Source organism: Plectropomus leopardus, chromosome 16 (genome assembly GCF_008729295.1).
Source record: "Plectropomus leopardus isolate mb chromosome 16, YSFRI_Pleo_2.0, whole genome shotgun sequence".
Classification (NCBI taxonomy): Eukaryota; Metazoa; Chordata; class Actinopteri; order Perciformes; family Serranidae; genus Plectropomus; species Plectropomus leopardus.
Genome location: NC_056478.1, coordinates 21193428 through 21214745, shown reverse-complemented (window position 1 = coordinate 21214745; position 21318 = coordinate 21193428). Strand labels below are relative to the sequence as shown.

At 37.4% G+C, this 21318-nt stretch overlaps 1 protein-coding gene across 2 annotated transcripts in view; it reads left to right on the top strand.

Annotated features, from left to right (window-relative positions):
• scara5 (scavenger receptor class A, member 5 (putative)) overlaps positions 1–21318 on the top strand; it is an 88284-nt gene that overhangs the window by 62017 nt on the left and 4949 nt on the right. For both annotated transcript variants that reach the window (XM_042503559.1, XM_042503560.1), the window contains exons 10-11: positions 5305–5370; positions 16259–16447. In XM_042503559.1, the coding sequence (XP_042359493.1) occupies positions 5305–5370; positions 16259–16447 (255 nt within the window). The remainder of the gene's footprint in view (positions 1–5304; positions 5371–16258; positions 16448–21318) is intronic.

Here is a 21318-nt window from a genome sequence, read left to right as displayed (position 1 = left end):
AGTACCTTTCTCTGAGCATCATAAACACTTCAAAATTACTTTCAAGGAGAGAAAGAGACTGGAGCAAATTGATTGACTTGCAACTTTTAAGTGTCCAAACACATTAACATTTTAACAATACCGGGTCTTCATCAGAGTTAAAATGGACAAAGACATAAAGCAAACACATATATACATAGCTAAATTATCAATAAAAGCATGCACATATAGTCGATGTGTGTGATTTAAGACATAGTGAAAATCAACAATTTACAGTCAGTGAAACAGAATCCAAAGCAGAGTGATAATTATTTTCCCAAAATATTTAAAGGTATCATATATGCTTTTGCTAAGAGGCCAGTGCCTCCTTGAGAGATTAAGTGAATAGTTCTGCCGTACTATGCAGGGTCCATAATGAGCCTTTAATAGTTTTAAAACAGCTGAATATACGATTATACGTAGCAGGAGAGCATTGGGAAATTTCTCACCATTCTGTATTTCCAGTACTTTTCCACTGCACGCTATAAATTTCTATTTCTGTGACATGAGCATTCAGGTTTTCCAAGTAGAAATGGGAATAAAATGCCAACTTTTGGATTAAAAAAGATTTTAAGCACACAATAACTTGATGACCTGCAGTGCTGCCTTTCCCGCCATTAATTCATCCATCCATTTATCCATTTATCCACACCAGTCTATATCTGCATAAACCCCCGGGGTGTTGATGTTTCCACTCTGGCGTCGCCAGCTGGGCAGTGCCAACAATAACAGATACACAGTCAGACACGCACAGAACACACACAAAACCATGACAAATGTGATACGCGCTGTAGACGTTTTTGTGTCAGAATATTATTGTGTATGTGCGTATATATAGTGTGTGTCTTTAGCCAACAGCTGTTGCACATCAGAGTTAGGTTTGGCTGAACTGTCCAGTGTTTGAGTCCCACAGGCCCTTTGTTGGCCAGTAGCTTTCAAAACCTTGGACCACTCTGATGTGTTGTCTTCTTTGTGAGGGCTTGGTTGTTTTGTTTCAACACTCTGCACCAGTGTTGAGACTTAGATTGATGTGCCAACCGCTGCTTTAATTGTTCTGCCCTAACTATGTGTGCAGTGGACTTCCAGTAAATGTTGAAAACGTGTTGTAGAACCAGTGGTGGTAGAAATAGTCTACTCAGATCTTTTAGTTAACGCTCCTTTCCAAACACGTTTCATATATGAAAAAATAGTGTTAGGCCTACTCATAATAATATTAATATTTTGATTTTCCACCTTAATAGTTAATAAAAACTCTGTAAATGGCCTGGAAGCAAATCTACCCCTTCTACCTCATTGAGCTATTTGACTGCGGTAAGTTTTGCCTAAGCTTTACGCTTTCTCCAGCGCTGCTCTTGTTAGGTGATAGGGTTGGGCCAGTGTAAAAATTTTCAAACCGGTTTGATATTAAGCCAAACAGTGGATCGGACCAGTTTACCGAATTTTACCAGGTGCCCCACATGTTTCAGCAGTCAGTCCTCAGTGGAACATAATGACCCCATCTTCAAACAGAAAACAAGTGTCTAACTATCATGTAAATTTGGGATCTCAAAAGATGGAAGCATCATATTTCACAAATGATTACCTCCCATGTATATTGTGATCCATGAAATAAAAAATTAAGCAAGAGGAAATAGTCTTTCTTTGCAAATCATAGCTTGCATGTCCTAATTTGCTGTAACAAATCTCAGATTTGTTTGGAGTAAACAGAAAAAAACATGGAAAATTAGATTTGGCAGAAATGGCCCCCAAGGGTGAACAAACCCAGAAAAAGTGTCACCCACAAAAGAAAGCTCCGGTGCCGGGACATTGTTTGATCGACAAGTTAATTATGTAAAGATTTGAAAACACCATACAAGTAAGTGTTTTTCAAGAAAAATGCAGACAAGATGAAGAAAGCGAGGATCTCTGCGGATGTTTGGCCACCTACACTCTGGCAGTTCACAACAATGTCTGTCTGTGCTTCCACCCATCTGGGGTCTGGTTGTGGGTTCAACAAACCAGCGAAGGGTGAAGAGTTTGTAGACTCTCTGGTGAGAACGGGGCCTCAGCAGAAGGCAGTTGCTCAGCTGTGGATAAGGACAGCTTGTTAAAACAGCACTCTTTTTATAGATGAATGGTTGGTAGACTGAGCAGGAAGTGCATTAGGTGTCAGCCTTTTTCTATAGAGAACCACAGATCAACTGAGTTGAACAAGCTGTTATTTTGTCACTTGGAGGAAGAAAATTTGCTAAACACGCTGAAAGGGACATTATCAAGTGGTTATGGCTAAAATAGGATTAAAGTAAGAGATAAGAGAGATTTTACTGGCATCACTCTACAGTGCAGTACAGAACGTAGAGGAACGAAATTGTGTTTCTCTGGTGCAAAAACAAAAGATCATGAGGTACAAACAAGATACAAAAACAAAGGTACAAAACAAGATACAAGACAGGGTACAAGTGCAATAAAAAACATTGTAGTGCAATAATAGAAAAATATATAATAAACAACAATGAGAGCAGTTCTTGGATCCCTGACATTTATGTTGTCATGTGCAAGTAGTGAGTTATGGTCTAGTGGAATGAGCTAGCAAATAATTGTCTGTTGACTTCTCCTATTAACTTCAGCATTTATTTGTGTTGTTGTGTTTGTTGGCCACCTGATCAGTTCAAATGAATGAAATGAATACCTCATTGTACCAGAGCCAACACACAGCCACAGAGCATTCTTGTGTGTGCTTTTACATATCACGCTAAAATAAATAAACCAAATTAATGCATGCTGTTGTTAAAATAATCCAGTTAGTTAAGCTGGTACCAGTTAATATAGCTCACACTTTCAAACCCTGCATAGCCGACTGCATTATCACTTTGTTTTCACTGTCAGCAACCACACGAACATACGAAGACAGAGTCTGTGTAGCAGGTAAAAAACCCTGCTCCGCCCGACCAATGTGACGCGCCACATCAGTGCCCCGTGTATTTCAGCTGTTAGAGTCTACAGCCATGCCAGCACATCTTTGAGGCTGCACTTAAGTTCAGCAGTGCTTTGAGTTATATGTTATCATCAATAGCCTACACTATCATGCTTACAGTGACTAAAATAGCCTATAATTCTGTAGCTTCTCAGCATGGCAGCATTTGCCCAAAATTCATCTGAAGCTGATGGGATTGTAATTATTTTTGCAGGCATTTAAGATATCAATAGACAAACTGACATTTTGACCTGCTGGTGGCAATAAAGGAAAAGTCAGGGGATTCCCAAAGTTATTGTGATTCATCCTCTTGGCACCATGACTTTCTGTGCAAAATGTAACAGCAGTGCATCAAATAGCGAAAGCAAATCTGCTAGGCCAACAGACCGACTTTGCCATCCTTACCACCACTAATGTTGCTACAGCTATTAATTAGTGAAGCTTTAAGTGCTGAAACTTCACACATTTACTGTTTGCTGTAATTCAGGGCCACTAGATTGAAGCTTTACTAGTGCAGTTTTTAATCAAATGCGTCTGTTGCCTCATGCAGCTCAGCAGTAGTTTACCAGTGTGTTTGTTTTTTTCTTGCAGTGTTATTTAGTTGTTAAGGATGTGGTCAAGATGGAGGTGACACTGACAGCTGAAGCCCGTTACAGACAGGGCGTTGTGTTAGCTACACTCCTCAGACATGGACACACACATAATATAACACATAGTAGTTGGGATGGAGTGCCACCTCGGCTGGCAGCTGCCCCTGTGGTCTCTGATGTGAAAAAAAAGGGTCAAATTAAAGGTGGGATAAATGCCGACTTGAAGCTGATCCTCTTTAAGCTTCATGGCAAAAACAGACATGTGGTTTTAAACCTCGTAGCTGAAAATTAACAACAAATGGTGCTGAAACAAACTCTCTCTCTCCTGTTTTGAAGGTTATTCCCCCGAGTTTGGAGTGGAGACATATTTTGGAATCAAAACAAATGAGAAACAGTCGTATCCAAGCTGCTGATTGGTGGGAGGTGTTGTCCGTACATGTACCATAATTTTGCAGAAACCACAAATGAGAGGATTTTTACTCACTTTGATTGAGCAATGTTTTAACATGCAAACACTATAAAGACACTCCAAGAAGTTACCTTGACACTGGTACCTTCATTAAATCCAGAAAATGATCTGTTTTCAATACTTGTGTTTTCCCTGTTACTGCTCCCTCTCTTTTGAACTCATTCACCTCCACTCAATTGCACAAAAAAAAACAACATTTAACCCAAACTTTTAGAGGTAAATTAAGTACAGGATGCAGGGTGGCTCCTCTAATTTTAAACATCTTATATAAGGCAAGATTACAGGGCTGATTATTTTATAGGCTTTTGCTAAAAATGTACAAATGAGTGCAAAGAAGAGGACATTCGTGTGAGGTAAAGGAAAGGTTTTAAAATGTAAACATGTTGATGGTTGGAGCTGCTCCTGTGTGTTATTTCACATTTTTGCCCCGTGTGTGTGTGTGTGTGTGTGGTTGTCACTGTAGACTCTGCACATTAGGATAAGTGTTGGTTGTGAGTATCGGGTTCAGCTGATGAATATCTACCATTGTTGGTCTTTCATTAAAAACAGGACATTATTAGTGTAATTCAGTGGTATTATAGAGCCTTTTCTACTTAAAAATCTAAGTGAAAAACACTGAAGTCACATATTGGTCATGTTTTACTTTGATATTACAATGCTGATACCCAGATTACTATAAAGTTACATTACTAGGGCTTTTACATTATGGGCACAGGCTCAGATGCGAGTATACTTGACCCCAAAATCCAGCAAATTTGATTGGTGTGAACGCTGTGTACCGTAAGGCACAGTAAGTTGATGCATGCCCGAGTTCAATTGAAAAGGGGATCATGAGCATTGTTATGTGTACAGTGAGCAGGTATGAACACAAAGTGTACCAAAACACATATCACAGACTTTCAAATTGTTTTTCTCAGCTCGAGGAAAGCGCTATTATACAAAACCTTCATGGCTCAAAAATATAATAATATAATTATAATAAAAAGATTCATAATTGACCTTGATTGAAGTTCGAGGTGTCCTGTTAACAGTTTTATAGACGTGTTTTACAATGGTGACCTATGGGGAAAATGCTCTTTGGGCTGCGGGGGATTTTTTTGCTGCAATACCTGATTGTGAGGAGTCTAGAAATCATCTACAGTAATGTAAGGTCAGGTTTAATGCCTCTGTAAGATTTATATTATAATAGAGTTATATTTTACCAGTTCTGATTTTATTTTTTACTCCTATAAAGTCTCTATGATTTTCAGTTTGTTTCTCTGGTTTGTCCTCAGGTGATCGAGGAGATAGAGGGTTCAAGGGGGAGAAGGGTGATCGAGGAGACCGAGGAGAGAAAACAGGTAAGAGACGGCAACATGCAAACGTCAGGAAAACATATAATCTTAATTGCAGATGTTGTTAATTTTTCCCTCTTTTGGGAGCATATTACTGCTGGAACATGTCTGGTTTTGGAGATTTGTGTTCAAAAGCTTTTATTGGAGGTTTTTCCTGGTAGAAAGTGCCACTATGCTCCATTACAGTCATTCATCGGCTGCAATGATGGCGCAGAGAGGCAAAGATACAAAAGGCCAGCAAATGCTGGGCATTTAGAGTACACTGGGCTTTTCCAGTAGGGGGATTTAAAGAGACAGGTGCTAAAATTCAGGACTTCAGACAGAGGGTAAATTCAGGTGTTCCAGCCCAAACAGTATGAAGAAAACAGTGTTTTTGAACATAAAAGCATGTTAATTTTGCTATTTCTACCATTAGATTCTAATATACAGCATACTGTTGATTGTTCTAGTTGAACAAGCTCAGTAACAAAAAAAACACTGCAAAGTAGGAAAGAAATTGTCACTGTCAAATTCCCCAAAACAGTAACATCCTGTAAGGAATCCCAAATCTCTCTTATGGTTGAGTGACTTCATTATTGTGCTGCTTCAAGCTGAACCACACATGCATACAGACAGAGCAGTGTACAGTTAATTCAATGTGGTACAACAGCAAAGAGGTCTGCTAAAAGATTCAGCTGTGAAATTAAGTGTTTTATAGATTATAATGCGGAAGACCATGTCGAAACAACTCATGTTACAGTAATATTCCCACTAATTAGTGGGATACTAAACTTCTGTTTCAATTCCAGTGACACTGTTTTATGTTTTTTCCACTATCATCTTCTCCCACTAAAACGTTTTATAGGAACAGCGGTAGAAATGTTTCTGTTCTCATGCTGCTTTAATAGACTATAAGTCAGTAACATTAACAGGCACAGATATCTCCTTTGAAAAATACGAGTCTGAAGTGTTTGCTCCGGTTTTAAGACCGTTCACAACTTTCTGTGGGCACTGGATGAACATTTAATAATCACACTTAAGAATTTCCAAGATTCATTTCATTTATGTTGTCAGCCTTGTAATAGTCTGGCAACCTGTCCAGGGTGTACCCTACGCCTTCCCTGGTGTTTAGGCACAAACAAGGACCAGGGGAAAGGCCAGCTACATGCAGACATTGTTGACTGATTACATTTAATCATTTATCATTTGATAAGAGATCCCAAACCTTAGAACAGAAAATCTTTACTGAAATTACTGTGATTTGGCAAAAAATAAACGTCTAAAAAAGAGACTACAAATGAAAAGAATACAAATAAAACAGTTTAGTATAGATAAAACACAGAAATAATCTACTGTTAAAATGTAGTTATGATTAAGTGAAATGCAGGCCAGTCGCAGTAGACTTACGCTGCTGTAAAAGAGGCACATATATCAATGCATATGATCCATACTTGGCAATAAAGAACAAAACTTTACGAGCTGATGACTTTATGGGCCTCATATACATGACTGCCACGCCTGATGTCCTGTGCGAAGAGCTGTGGGAAGTTTAGTCAATCTGCTTTTCCTTTCAGCGTAATCTCATGGTTTCCGACGCACGGTGAAGGACCACATGGCTTAGTGTACATCAAAAGGACTTGAAAACCATTATGCATGTGCATGTGTCCTGTGAGTGTAAGTTGAGACCTCAAACAAAACCACCAATCTGGGTTCAGGTAGAAAGAAAAAACATTAATGACCCCCAAAACCACAGACATTTAATTTTTTTGCTACACATGTTATTCTTTCTCTGTTGCATCAGTATGGTGTTTCTCCATGTGATGAGTGATGTGGGGCTGTGCACATCAAATAAACTCAGACCCTCGAGCATCTAAAGGCTGTTTCTGACCGTTGAAGAACCGTCAAAGATCCGTTCTTTCCTCACATCATTTACAAGACACGGATCTTTGAGGTTTGAGAGAAAGAGCGGCAAACTAAGACCACATGCTGGTTGCTGTCAGAAATATCTAATCACAGCACCATGCACTTTTCTTGTCACAAACCTCACATGGCTGACTTATTGTTTGAAGCATAACTTGGATCTTTTTACGCTTCAAAGCATAGAGTGCATGCCTTTATGATCACTTACCAGAGTGAGCACCGGAGTGACCCAAGACCATAAAAGTTTTGTCTGTGGGAAAATTTTGTCCACACATGTTGGGTGTTAACACAAAATTAACCTGCCATACAGGACGTTATGTCACTGAAAGGATAAGAATCTTTGGCTCTTTTGAAGACTTCAGCAGCACAATAGGGAATATTTCTGGGTAAAAGAGGAAATCAGCTCCAGATTGTAGTCATTTGTCAGAATCAGATTCTGAATCAGCTTATTGGGCAAATTTGACACCGGTTAGTCAATGTATAGGAAGTACCGAGGCGGCCATCCACAGTGCCATCTAGGAGACAGATGAAGGGAGACAGAGCTATTTTCTTGATATTGATGAATTTAATAATTGACAATGATGTCGCTTAAATCACCAGAAACACAGTTAAAATCAAAGCAAAACTGAAGAAAGAAACTTCCAGCTGAAAACAATCTCAATATAGCATCCACTTAGACTGATACTGTATTTTTTAGGTAGACATTTTTTAAAGATGCTGACAACATTTTGATATTAACCCCTCGATACAGCGGGATAATGTTGAGTTTAGGGATGCACGTCCTGTCTGCTCATGCAAACCGGGAGCTCGCCGACCTTCAGTTACTGTATCTAATACACTGACTATACATATGTATCTCATACACCCCCGCTTCAAAAATCCTGAACTATCCCTTTAATGTGGCCTGGACGTACTCCTGTAGGTTTGATCTACTTTGCTGAACATGCTAATGATGGCTTCTTATGTTAGAGCAGATGAACACATTTGAACCTATTCACAGAAGTGTGTCCATGGTACTTGTCTCAACGGAGACATTAAAGAGACCGATAGAAATACTACAATCTCACCAAGTATTGATTTTTAGGCTTAAGGCATGAAATATGTTCAACATTAGCTCCGACGCTAAAGTCCAGCAGTTTGCTTGATATTACTCCTGAAAGACATTTTCCCAGGTGTATGTACAGAAACTGTAACTTGTAACCGGACACCTAATTTTTCATTTGGGGGGAATTTTGTGTAATTTTTACTTGACAGTTGACAGATTACAAGAGAGATTGGAGGTGATGCTCACACACAGCCACACACACACACACACAGCTTTTACCTCAAGAGCTGATCTCAAGGGTCCGACTTTTAGTGTTGTGGGTTTAACATTTGACAGGCTGTTTTTTTCAGCGGACCGGCACAGTCACAGGGTTCCAAAGATAAATGATTACAGTTTCAGAAAAACACCATGCGTTATTTTTTGTGACGCAAAGCTGAAATAGCTACTTAGTGTCCTCCAGCATCAAAATTGAGGAGCAAAATCTGAGATAAATCAATACTTTATTTACTTTCTACTCTTAAGTTCTCATGTGTATTAAAAAAAAACCCTATTGTACGTATTCTGTTTTTATTATTTATGTTCACTTTTTATTTGATGAATCCAATCATCTGTTATCTGGAACAGAACAACCCAGCTCCCCTACTGTGTTGTTTAGTTCAGTTTGATTCATTTCTAATTTCATGCACACATGGTTAAACAAACACACATGCACAGTTGCTCATGCTGAGAACACTTTAAAACAGTGAGGTGAGTCAACCCTTTATTTTATCTGCAAAATCAGACCCAGATTCCCCTTTCATTGTCTTCTACGGGATGTTAATTTTAGTGAGCTTTAGAGGTGTTGGCAGGCAGATATTTTCGCCAATGGGTGTGCCAGGCTAGCTGTTTTTACTTGCTTTCAGTCTTTATGCTAAGCTAAGCTAACCAATCATTGGCTGAAGCCTGACACCAGATCCTAATAGCAAGCGAGCATCTGACTATCGCACTGCATTGAGTAAATTATACACTGTCTGTCCACACTGTATCTGTTAAATATACAACTAAACATCTAATCATCTAAACAGGTACTATTTCAGAAGTCCAACATTACGGCATACTAAATTATTAACTCTGTGCAACTCTGACAGGCAATACTATTGTGTTTATTATATTTTATTGTAATATTTTGCCACCAACTGCTAAAACGGTTACCAACTGTGACAAGCTGTCAGCAAACAATGGAGTTAGGGATGCTGATATCAGTGGCCAATTGTAACAAACTAGAGAACACATCTGCACTTATATTTATATTCACAACAATAGGCTACTATCACAGGTGTAAATATCATTGTTGTAGCTACCATACTACATATCACCATCTCCACTTTGTTAAACAAGCTAGCTAGCTAGTAAACCCGCTGAGCATCGCTCACAAAGATGAAAGGAAAATTCAAATTAAGATCTGGTATTTGTCCAGCCTCTTTCTAACATAACTAAGCTTAATAAAACATTGATATGAGATTGTTACCATTTTCTCTTAAATTCAACACCTGAGAAATAGCTTTCCTCTTGTTACAGCCCATCCTTATTTAGGATCTTGAAATGATCTTTTTCCTCTCTCACTGTAAGCATTATATGTCTAAAATAATCACCTCTTTAAATAACAGTAAGGTCCAGAAGAAAACTTGAACAAATCTCAACTCTGTGTGTTTAATCTGTTCTCAGAGTTGAGAAACCTTTGAGAAGCCTATGAGCACAGCAAAAGAACTCCTGCTGATTTATCCTTTTGCTCCTTATTTTTCCTAAGTGGGACGGGTTAGCAGAAACACATCAGAATTTAGTAATATCCAGGTAAGAACACAATATATATCTCAAAGAAAAGACTATTGTGAGCAGCAAAATTTTGTGGGGGGATTCTTACCCGTGACATTCAGCTCTCACTGCATTTTTATTTAGGTTTTTGCTTTTAGTGCAAGAAACAGGAACAAAATAGAGAACCCCAGTAATGAGTCTTGAATAGGTTTTTGGTTAGAAGCTTGAAAAAAGGTCTGTGGTTACCACAAGTTTAAAAGACTTTGAAACTTTTATGTGTTTAAACAAAGACAGTCTCAAACAAGTGGCTAAATGAGACTATAGAACGTCACCAAGCCGAACTGCGCCAAACGCGGCTCTACAGCCTCATTTGGTAGCAATGCGACTGTATAGTTCGTTTTAACCTTACTTCTGGCGATTGTGCTTAGGCTTTTAAAAAATCCTGAAAGGGGTGTGCTTTTGTGAAGATTATCTTGCTAAAACATGTAATGATCATAAACTTTAGTTTGCCACAGAGGTTATTTTCTGCAAAAATCCAAAATTAAAAAAAATCCTACAGGCTTTTTGACAAGGGGACCAGGACAATGTTAGCTTTCGGGTTTGTCTGCAGAAAAATGTTATCCCTGAGGCACTCTATAGAAATGGGATATCTGACAAAACGTATACCTATATACTTATATTTACTACAAATAGTGTACAACATCATACTATGCCGCATGTTGGTCACAGCCAGTTAAGACTTTGGATTCTTAAGCAAGACAATCAAACTTATTATGTCGCTGCAGTCACTCATGTCGCATCAGAAATGACAGTGGTATCCATCTTTCCATCTGATTCTCAACAAGAAAGGTAGTAAGCACATGTCTTAAAGGTTCAGTTTCTTTAACATTTCACAGTAGAATTCAGCTCAAAAGTCCCTCATTGACTAACACTGTAATAGTCATTACTTACTGAATAGCTTGTTATTCAGACACACTGCATCAAGTATAATCAGTCATATCATTGTAAACCATTTAGAGCTTTTCAAGCTTTTGAAAGTAGATTTTAAAACCATGGCTTTTCAAATTTTACAAGTATCAAAGTGGTTAAAACAAAACAGGTTTTTAAATGCTTTTCATTTTATTGTTTCCTTTTGTTTCCTGAAAAGCAAATAAGGGTATTTCCAAAAATGTCAAACCATTGCTTGAGAATTCAAAAACAAAGACCACATGAAAGGCACAAACCAATTTCAAAATTCACCCATATGGTCGCCAAATTTTGCGTGTGAATGTACACTGGCCAAGAAAATCAATTTAGTATCAAACAAATTACAGTAAACAGCAAGAGGAGTCAAAAGAAGAAAACACAAAAGGAACCAGAAGAAAACAATGTTGAAGGACAATAACATCTGAGATTCAAGGAGAACGTTTTCTGAACAGATGGAGCCAGTTAGCTGTTGTCCTAAAGCCACTCAGTCGTGTCCAGTCCAGACTCCTTCCTGCCTGCCAAATAAACATTAGTAATACGCGATCACTCTGTGTTCTGGCCTTCTTCAGGTATTGACAGTCTGGTGCTGTAGCTCCCCCCGGCCTCTGAGGCTTGAACCACTTGGACGACCACCAACACTTGGCGGTTTCTCGTCTAGTTTTCCCTCAAAAAAACAGTCATTATATGTCATACACAGAGAAGGGGACACGGCTTGTTATGAAATGTCACATTTTGTCTAAATTAGTGAGTTTATGGTGAAACATTTTGTTGGCTGTCCAACGTGAACATGAGAACTGTCAGACTGTGGAGGGACAGGATGAGTTAGAGACCTAGAGGTCCTTGACTTTTTGTATAATTCCTTAAAGAAGTGTTTGTTTTGATCTCTCTCATGTGTGTCGTTGTGAAAAAGCTTCTGGACTCAGGAAAAGTAATTTACTACATAATGTCGTAGTTATAAGTTGAATTCAGCTTTTTTAGGCTTACTGTTCACCACAGAAATAACAGCTAAATTTATTTCTCAGATTTTGGTCCAAAAATTGAAATTCGTGGTTTTAACATTTTCATATTTCATTATATTTAAAGACACTTTGGAAACAAGATTGAATAACACTAAATTATGTGTTGCCCTTAGCTACTGTTGCTAAGCTTGTTAGGCTTTAAAGGATAATGGAGGCAGATCTGCAGCTTAGAATTTATAATATTATTTTTGAAATAATGGGTCCTTTAGTGTGTTGTTTGGAAAGGCCAAAAAAAAATTAATAATCATTCAGCATGTGACTGTGAGTGTATATACACTCCCAGGGTCCTCCGCTCAATATCCTCTTAAAATGACACATTAAGGAGACAAAAAATTAGTAAGCTGCATAGTTAGCAGCACTGTCTAATCCATTCCTATGGCTACACTTTTGCTCAAGTGTTTTTGGTTTGGAAAGATTAAAACCAGAGAAACCACCTTTTGAACGCTTTAAATACTCGTAAAAGGACTGGATAACTGCTGTAAGGTTTAGTAAAGGCTTTTAGTAAATTGTGTTCACTGCAGTTAGGCCACATTAATGTTGTTGTTTTTGCTTGGACGTCATGCATTTATTTTTGAGAGGATTTATCAGCCTGTGAAGGTAAAGGAACATGTGATTCTTATTCTGAAAAAATAAACAGCAGAATAGAAGTAATTGTCTCTCAGGTTGAGAAGTTGCAGTGTTGTCCAACAAATTAATTAACATTCTGGTCATGCATCTGCCTGATTTCCACCAGAATTTTGTTCAAAATAAATAAATTTCACCTCCACCAGATTAACATAATTCATCACAACTCCATCAAGTTGCAGTCCAGCTCTTCATGTCAGAGATATGAATGCCCGGTGAAGTTTGCATGTATGGTTCTCATTACTTCTGAGGACTGAAGGCTACACGTGCTGCCTCCATCCAGAACCTTTCTCCTCCTCCTCCTCCTCCTCCTCTTCTCCCCAGAGTCTCCCATTTGCACAGTGAGGCGCCTCAGGCACTTTACAGGAGGAGGAATGAGAAAAAAAAAGATGAATGAATGTGGGATGTTATGTCTCAGGGGTATTCCTACATGTGAACACTAAGATTAGAACAATATGGACTGCTATCGGTCTTTTATTACATATGTGATACAGTAGATTTGATACAGTTTGTTTGGTTATCTATATTATACAGTATTACATACTTTATAGTTTTTCAGGATATAAATATTCTTGGCTCTTTAAGTTTATAGACAACTCAAATAGACCTCTCACCAACAAACTCATAACACAGCAATTATATATACAATGGTGAAAATAACTATGTACATTTACTCAGTCACACTACATACAGTTATAAGGTACTTGAAATTAACTTGAGAATATCTATTTTCTAATAGTTGACCTGATGCTTCTACACTGCTACAATTCGGGGAAATATTGTACATTTATCATGATACATTTAGTCACTAATTACTTTGCAGATTCAGATTAATAACTAAATATAACCAACAAATACATTTTAAGGTATTATTTTTGAACAATGATGCAACTTTGTTGATTCCTGGGTGGAATTTACAAGTTATTAATGACTTTTGGCACGTCAAGGAAAATGTATATATGACATGTTTGTGTCTCTGTTGCATGATGCAGCAGTTTTTATTCCAACACAAATTTCCCTGTGGGACAATAAAATATACCTTACCTTACCTTACCTGACTTTACCTGATCTTACCTGACTTTACCTGATCTTACTTGACACTAGCTTTTTGATAAGGTTTAGGGAAAAGATTATGGTTTGGGTCTGTGAGTGAAATCACTCTGATTGGCAGTTCAGATAAGTGCACAAGAAGAGAAACGAAAGTGACAAAAACAAGCAGACGACTAAAGTCAAGAGAGTGTGAGATCAAAACAAATTCATTTGCTGATATTGGATAAGATTATTTTTTCAGCCATTAAGCTCTTTAGCAGGAATGGTTCAGCATTTGCGTTATTGTTTGCTAGCCCACGATAAATATGCTTTGTTCTTTCAACATGGGGTTGTGCTGCTAATATTCTAAATTCTATAGTTGTATTATACTATGTGATTTATATTCTAAAAATATTTTTGACATCTATAATATTTTTTTATTATTTCATTTTTAAAAAAGCATTGTGACCTTTTAAAATAAACACTACACTAACACTTAAGTTCAAGTTATACCATGCCATCTAATAATCAGTGATTTATTGTGTGAGAAAATATCACTGGTGGTTCGGACAAACAGGACAAAAAGTTATGATGCAGCGTTTAAAGTAAATTATTAATATCTTACAGTATTGTGGAAATTGTCTCCACCCCACCCCTCCACAGAAGCTGTAGAAACATCTTAGGAAGACATTGATGAATGAATCCCATTTTTAAAAAATATATAACAAGCAGCTCATTTATTTTTATTTTTTTCAGTAACTGGAATAATGTAGGTGAATAAACTATACAAGAACATTTAGCAAAAATATGCATCAAGTCATCAAAACATTTTTTTTACTGCTGCTGTTGGAGCAGATTTTTATGTTGTGACCCAGGAGGTTCATTCAAGGACATTTAAAAGTATCCAGTTTTAGGAAAGTAGTTATTAGAAGTATTAATGACTGTGAAACTTATTCATCTTCATGCCAGGAGAGTGTTCCAGTTTTTACCCAACGTCATAGGAATGTAAAAAAGAGGGACTGTTTTGCATCTGACGAGTGATCAAATAGTTTTAACATCTGTTTCAGGTAATTGAGTATTCAATTACTCATTCCTTGTTGAAAACTAAGTATTTGCTACTTGTTGCTTTTTTCTCTCAGTCTCATTTAGTTTTGTCTAAAAAGAGAGCAAGAGGAGGTTAAAAGTTCATCTAAATTTCTGGTTTTAATTTGCTTTTTTTGAAAGAATACGATACAGATATCTGCAATAGATATGATAGTATAATGTTATGGTAGGCATTAAATTATGATGGGCTAGTGAGTGCAGAGAACCCCACTGTCTAATGAGAGTTAAATGGTACACAGTTAAAATTTATGATGGTCTGATGAGACTAATATCCTGTCGAGATAATGTGTCTGGCTGTACTCTCCAGCTCTTTGTCAACAAGTCTCAGTCAGCACACGTTTTAATGCTGAGGATAGCGTTGCTGTGCTGTGCTCTGTGTGTGTGTGTGTGTGTGTGTGTGTGTGTGTGTGTGTGTGTGTGTGTTTACTCCTCTTTCTCATTTTCTCTGCACTCTGAAAGGCGATAAATCAAGTCAATTATACAAGTACAGCTGCTGCATAGTTTCAGGAATACGAGATGTACGGCGGATCAACTCTACTAACACAAACACACACTCAGACACACACTTCATTCTGATTATAATGTGGGTATGTTCTTGAGCAAGGGGCTATAACCCTGTAGTTGAGTTAACATGTTCTGTATTACCAATTATACTTTCATTATTTTAATTAATCATAGTTTTTTTTTAATACCCTGGTATACAACTCCTCAATTCCTCCTTCGACGCCGAAGGATGTAGCAGGATTTAGGATGAACTTAAATTTCATTTCTTTAGAAAAATGACAATAAAATTACCTTGTACCTTGTACATTGTGTTAAAATCAGGTATTATCAAGGGCTTTGTGTTTCAACACAAAAACTGAAAACAGAGGCTGTCATGGCCGAAACAAGGTTTTTCCCTATTTTTTTACCTGAAAGAATGACCTTCTCCACCTATCAGAATGACCTACCACCCATTTAACTACATTTATACAGATCGTGGTCTATTCTTTTGGATATTTGTACCTTATAGAATGACGTACTATCAGAATGACTTACTACCCATATAACTACTTTTATACAGATTATGGTCTATTTTAATCAATATTTGTACCTTACAGAATGACGTACTCGACCTATCAGAATGACTTACTACCCATATAACTACGTTTATACAGATTGTGGTCTATTTTAATCAATATCTGTACCTTACAGAATAACCTATTCCAGCTATCAGAATGAACTACTCCCCATTTGATGGGACAAATAATAAAGTATTACGGCACATTAAAGGAACATGATGCTGCCTACTACAGACCTTTCATTGCAACTTCTGCAAATACATTAAATTTTGGAAACAAATGTGTATGAATGCCTGTTAATATTTGTATTTGCATACTCAGATCATAATATTAACGCATGCTTGTGTGTATTACAGTGGAGGAGACCCTGGTACGGCTGGTGAACGGGTCAGGACCTCATGAAGGTCGTGTGGAGGTTTTCCATGAACGCCGCTGGGGGACAGTGTGTGACGACGTGTGGGACAAAAACGACGGAGATGTAGTGTGTAGGATGCTGGGATACCAAGGGGCCACTGAAGTTCATAAGACCGGACGCTTTGGACAGGGTATGAAATGGTTGACACACACACATATACAAACTGTCATTTCACTGGTGTATTTTCCTCGTTGCTATTTTACCAACTATGCAGCCAGTGGATTCAGGTCATGTTTTTACAGTGTCATTCTGTGCTTGCAAAGACTTCAAACTTGATTTAGATCAAGGGACATTTAGTTGTGCCTTTTTTTGTCAACAGTACATTATTGTCACCTCATAAAGAAGGATTCAAGGTATAGGCGCCGTTTCTGTGAGTGCTCGGGCCCCGAAGCACCCACATGCTCCAGCATACAGTCAGGATTGATGGATAAATATTTTGTTTCTGTCGGGCCAGGAGAGGTGTTATGGATAGATATGCCAAAATGTCAGGACCGTGGACAGAGCTGTTTGTTGTGTGTACAGAGTCGTGCTTATGTGACCTCCTGACCTTTCCACTACTGCTTTGTTTTTCCTGCTGATGTTTATTCCCGCTTTAGCCTCTCCTGAGACAAAATTTAGTGACTGCCACATCACGTATTTCGTTTTTTGTACAGCGGCAAAAATAAAACTGCTCAGCTATAATTTGCTTTAAAGAGTTGTTATTGTTTGTTTTCAGGCACTGCATTAAGTTAAGCACCCACGGGCAGAAATATAAATCAGCACCTGGTTCAAGAAACACTGTGGCTGAGGAGGTCAAGCAGGTCGTCCATTAATTTCACTATTGGTCATTTGCTTCTTCAATCCACATGTCAAAGCATCCTTTAAGAAGTTGCTGAACCTCAGTTGCTTTAAGATAATCGAGACTTCGTTGTCATCCATTTGTACACAGAGCAGTGCAGTACATGGGAGGAAATACATTTTGTTTCTCCTGGTCCTGTTGCCAAACAAAAAGAATAAATGATGCACAATTTTGCAGGATTGAAGCAACATTCACATGACAAATAAGGTGCAATGTAGTGCAATATGCAAGGCAACTATATAAGACTGTGTTATAAAAGAATAAAAAAGTAAAATAAAAATGAGAGTATGATGATAACTGTATAGTAAAGTAGCAGTAGTAGCAGCAGTAGTAGTTTGTTGGTCCCTGAGGATGTATATATACAGGATATGTATGTAGTGTATGTAAGTAGTCATACAGGATGTAGAGACCAGTAAACAGAGGTATGAAGTGACTAATGGCCAGGCCAGTGTGTTGCTTGTGAGACACTTGTGCCTTTATACAGAATATGCTGTAGAAAATCAAATAAACGTAGACACTGAAAAAGAAACATTAATTTAGAAGTAATAACCTTATTTATATAGCACATTTCATGCACAAATTGTGTGTCAAGTTGAGGGTAATGACTAAAAACAAAAGAAAAGAGCAGACAATTTCAGCAAGATTACAGATCAGGAAAATGCTGTTGACTCTTTCAGTAAAAATTTAGCTTTTTGGCCTCTGACTCTTCAGATATGTTAATAAGTTCTCCAAAATGGACTTTACATGTCCATAAAGTTGCAAGAGTCTGAGAGTCATTATATGCATTTTGTTTCTGCTTTGCACCACCCAAACTTTATGACCTCATGGACTGTTCATGCCAGTTTTGGTGTATAAAATGGCTTTTAATTATGACAATATAAATTGGACAATTAGAGCACAGGCACAAGATGTTGATTGTAATCATCCATCTCATGGGAGCCTCTACTGTTATTTCTGTTGATTTCTGCACAGACATGAAGGAACCAGGGGCTGTCTAAATAGTATGAGGTTAATCTAAAAATATGGTACAATTTGGTAAATGAATGAATCGATCAATCAGTCAGACTTTATTTGTATAGCAGTTTTCATACAAACAAAACTGTAAAACAAAGTGCTTCATACAGTAAAACCAAAATCCCCCTATAAAACCTATAAATAAATGAATAAAATATTTAAGTAACATACCCAAACAGTAGATGTAAATGAAAGGATGATGCCACAAAGCAAAATAATAAATACATATGATAAAAATAATAATAGGATATACCAACAAGTGAAATGGACTAAATGTATAAATAAAAATTAAATAAATGAATACATAAAGGTAAATTAAAAGCCAGACTAAAAAGGTCTTGAGTTTGATTTTTGATTAATATCAACTGTATTAAAAGTATACACAATGACTGTTTTAACTACTGTACCTTTAACCGCAGTAACAGATGGATAGGTATATGATATTTTGATTATGAATTTGAAGGCACTCTCCCTTAGAGCTCTTTAATGTGGAATGAAGGACATCTCAATCACAGCGGAAAATCAGTAAAATTATGTGCGCCCGCAGCAAATATCCAGGGGGAAATTTACTGATGGAAGTAGGTCTGATTTTTACGAACTCTGCTGTTTTTTTGTTGAGTGGCTGTACCTGAATAGTGCCCTAAAATGCTGCAGGGATTAATATTAAGGTTTTATTGGGAAAGACATGCGGGCCAGATGTCGTCAAGAAAGAGTCTCAAAGGTCATATCCATCTGCCTCTCTTTCTCTCTACGTTTTATTTCATTCACCAAGTCAGTCTTACATCATTCAGAGTTTCTGTCCAGGCAGAGTTGTTACCAATAAGTCTGGAAAATTGGGGGAAAACATGCCTTTGTTCCAGGGGACGACCTCCAGACAACAGCGGTGACTAACATCACGGCTGGATTCAATTTGAAACAATCTGGAATTCAAATACATCTTTTCAGATGAGTCACCCACATTTTTTTTAACTTATTTAAATTCGGAACATCTTTCAAGACTTTCAGGGCATTTCCCAGACCCAGATTCACCTCTGACTGCTAGGTATACGTTAACTAAGTTATGCAGAAATGTCCTTATTTTTCCATGTGATATATATTATTTGTACATGACACGGCATCATTTGACAGACACATTTGTCCAAAGCAACTTGTATTTGCGCTGAACAGACTGCAGAGAGCCTGCCAAGCATCAGACTGCTGTTTGAGTTCAACAAACAACAAAAACGGTTGTTTTATATATTGTTTTATACAGTATATGTATGTTACAAACATAACCAAGTTTTGTTCTTGCTTAAACATAAAGAAACCTAAAGTTCCAACATATCCACACCAAAATAATAACGCACACATGTCACTTATCTGTGGTTTGGAAAAGCATACAATGCAAACATTTATTCTGGCTATTAGGTTGAAGCAAAAGCTTCAAAATTAATTGTTTCTGCTCAAATTTATCTGCAATGGATGAAAACTCTTACCCAAAGCAAGCTTTGTGCACAAAATAGGTTATTTTTATTGTGTTGTAAAGCATTGTTTGATAGCCAAACCCTGTAATACCTTGATGGATAGCTGTCCAAATGTAATCACAACAGGAAGTCAACATATAATCACGTTGACTCTTTTGTAGGAGATTTTAAGTTGTTAAGTTTTTTTTTTTTTTTTTACTTTCCTGTAGTTTTCAGATGACAGTCTTACCACACAACATACTAATTCTTTCAGTATGTACTGCAGCTGCCCTTATATAGTATGTACAATCGGGACATCCTCCTTCTTAATAACATTGCGCCCTGAACTTTGACCCTATTCCTCATATATCTGTTACCATGGATATGCTGTTACAATGTTTAACTTTTAAGTTATGACTGCATACATTGTGTATTCAGATGTTTTACGTGCATAAAATTAGCCTACACACATATTTCTTAATCATTGTTACTTCAAAGTTTTTGTTGGTGGTAACCTTTATGATTATTTTGTTCACTTAAACTATTCATATTCCTATTATTACCATTTGACTGCTCATCAGTCACTTGAATGTGCTGTCACCATGGCCATTGCTGCCTCTGTTAGCTGCCAATCAGCTGTCATCTCTTTGCAGCTCAGCCAATGTGACGTATTTTCCATTGTGCAAAGGATTGTGGGTAGGAAGAGCCAAAAAACTATGCTGGCTTACAAACTGCAAAATCTGACCAGATGTAGTAGAACATGCTGGTATTCTTAGCATACTGCATTTGTCATAATATGTATTGGGACATACTAAATCTTCTTCTAGCACGGGATATAATAGGTGTGACTATTTTGTAAAATGCTGCAACGAACTTTACATCCTAACTATAATGCCAGCATGGACGAAAAGTCCTAAAAGTGCTCAGAAATTGCTTAAATTTGAACATGTAAATTCTATGACAGCAACTACATCTGGTGAGGAAGATTGTGGCTGCGTCTGAAATTCCATACTAACACACTAGTTCATATGCTAAAGTAGTATGTTTTAGTATGTCCAGAAGTATGAATCTTTTTTACATTAATTTCATACTATTTCAAGTGATATATTACAGTATGCAAACACTGGACATTACATAAATCTAATATACTATAATACTGTAATTCCCACAGTGCGACATGGTAGAGGACAACTTTATTGGAAGGCAATGGCAGACAGTGACCAGAAAGCTCTGTAATGGAAAAAACCTTTAGATTTCAGTGTATTGAATCAGTCAGATGTGCAATAGATGTCGGGTGTACAGAATAAACCAACGTAGTGAAATTACATTATGGACAATCAGGATGACAAGTTTACATTTTAAACATGAAGAAAAATAGCTTTCTTTGCATAGGTGAACAATGATTTCTATCTCCCATAACTAAAAACAGAAGAGCAGAGTTTGTCTGACCTTATAATCAGTGAGGAGACACAAAAATCTGCCCTCAAGGAAAACAATGTTGTCCTTCACAAAATCCAGGACTGACTGATTTTCTGCAGAAAGTGTTGTTTTTTGTCAGCATACTTTCTCAAACAGCCTTTTAAAATCCTTCAAATCACTCTGAAATTGAGTGACTCTCCTCTAAATCATCCCTGGGTGGTTGCTGTAAGATCCCACACAGTGTTTATGGTGATCCAACACTTATTTGTGAGAAGTGTCATAAATGTT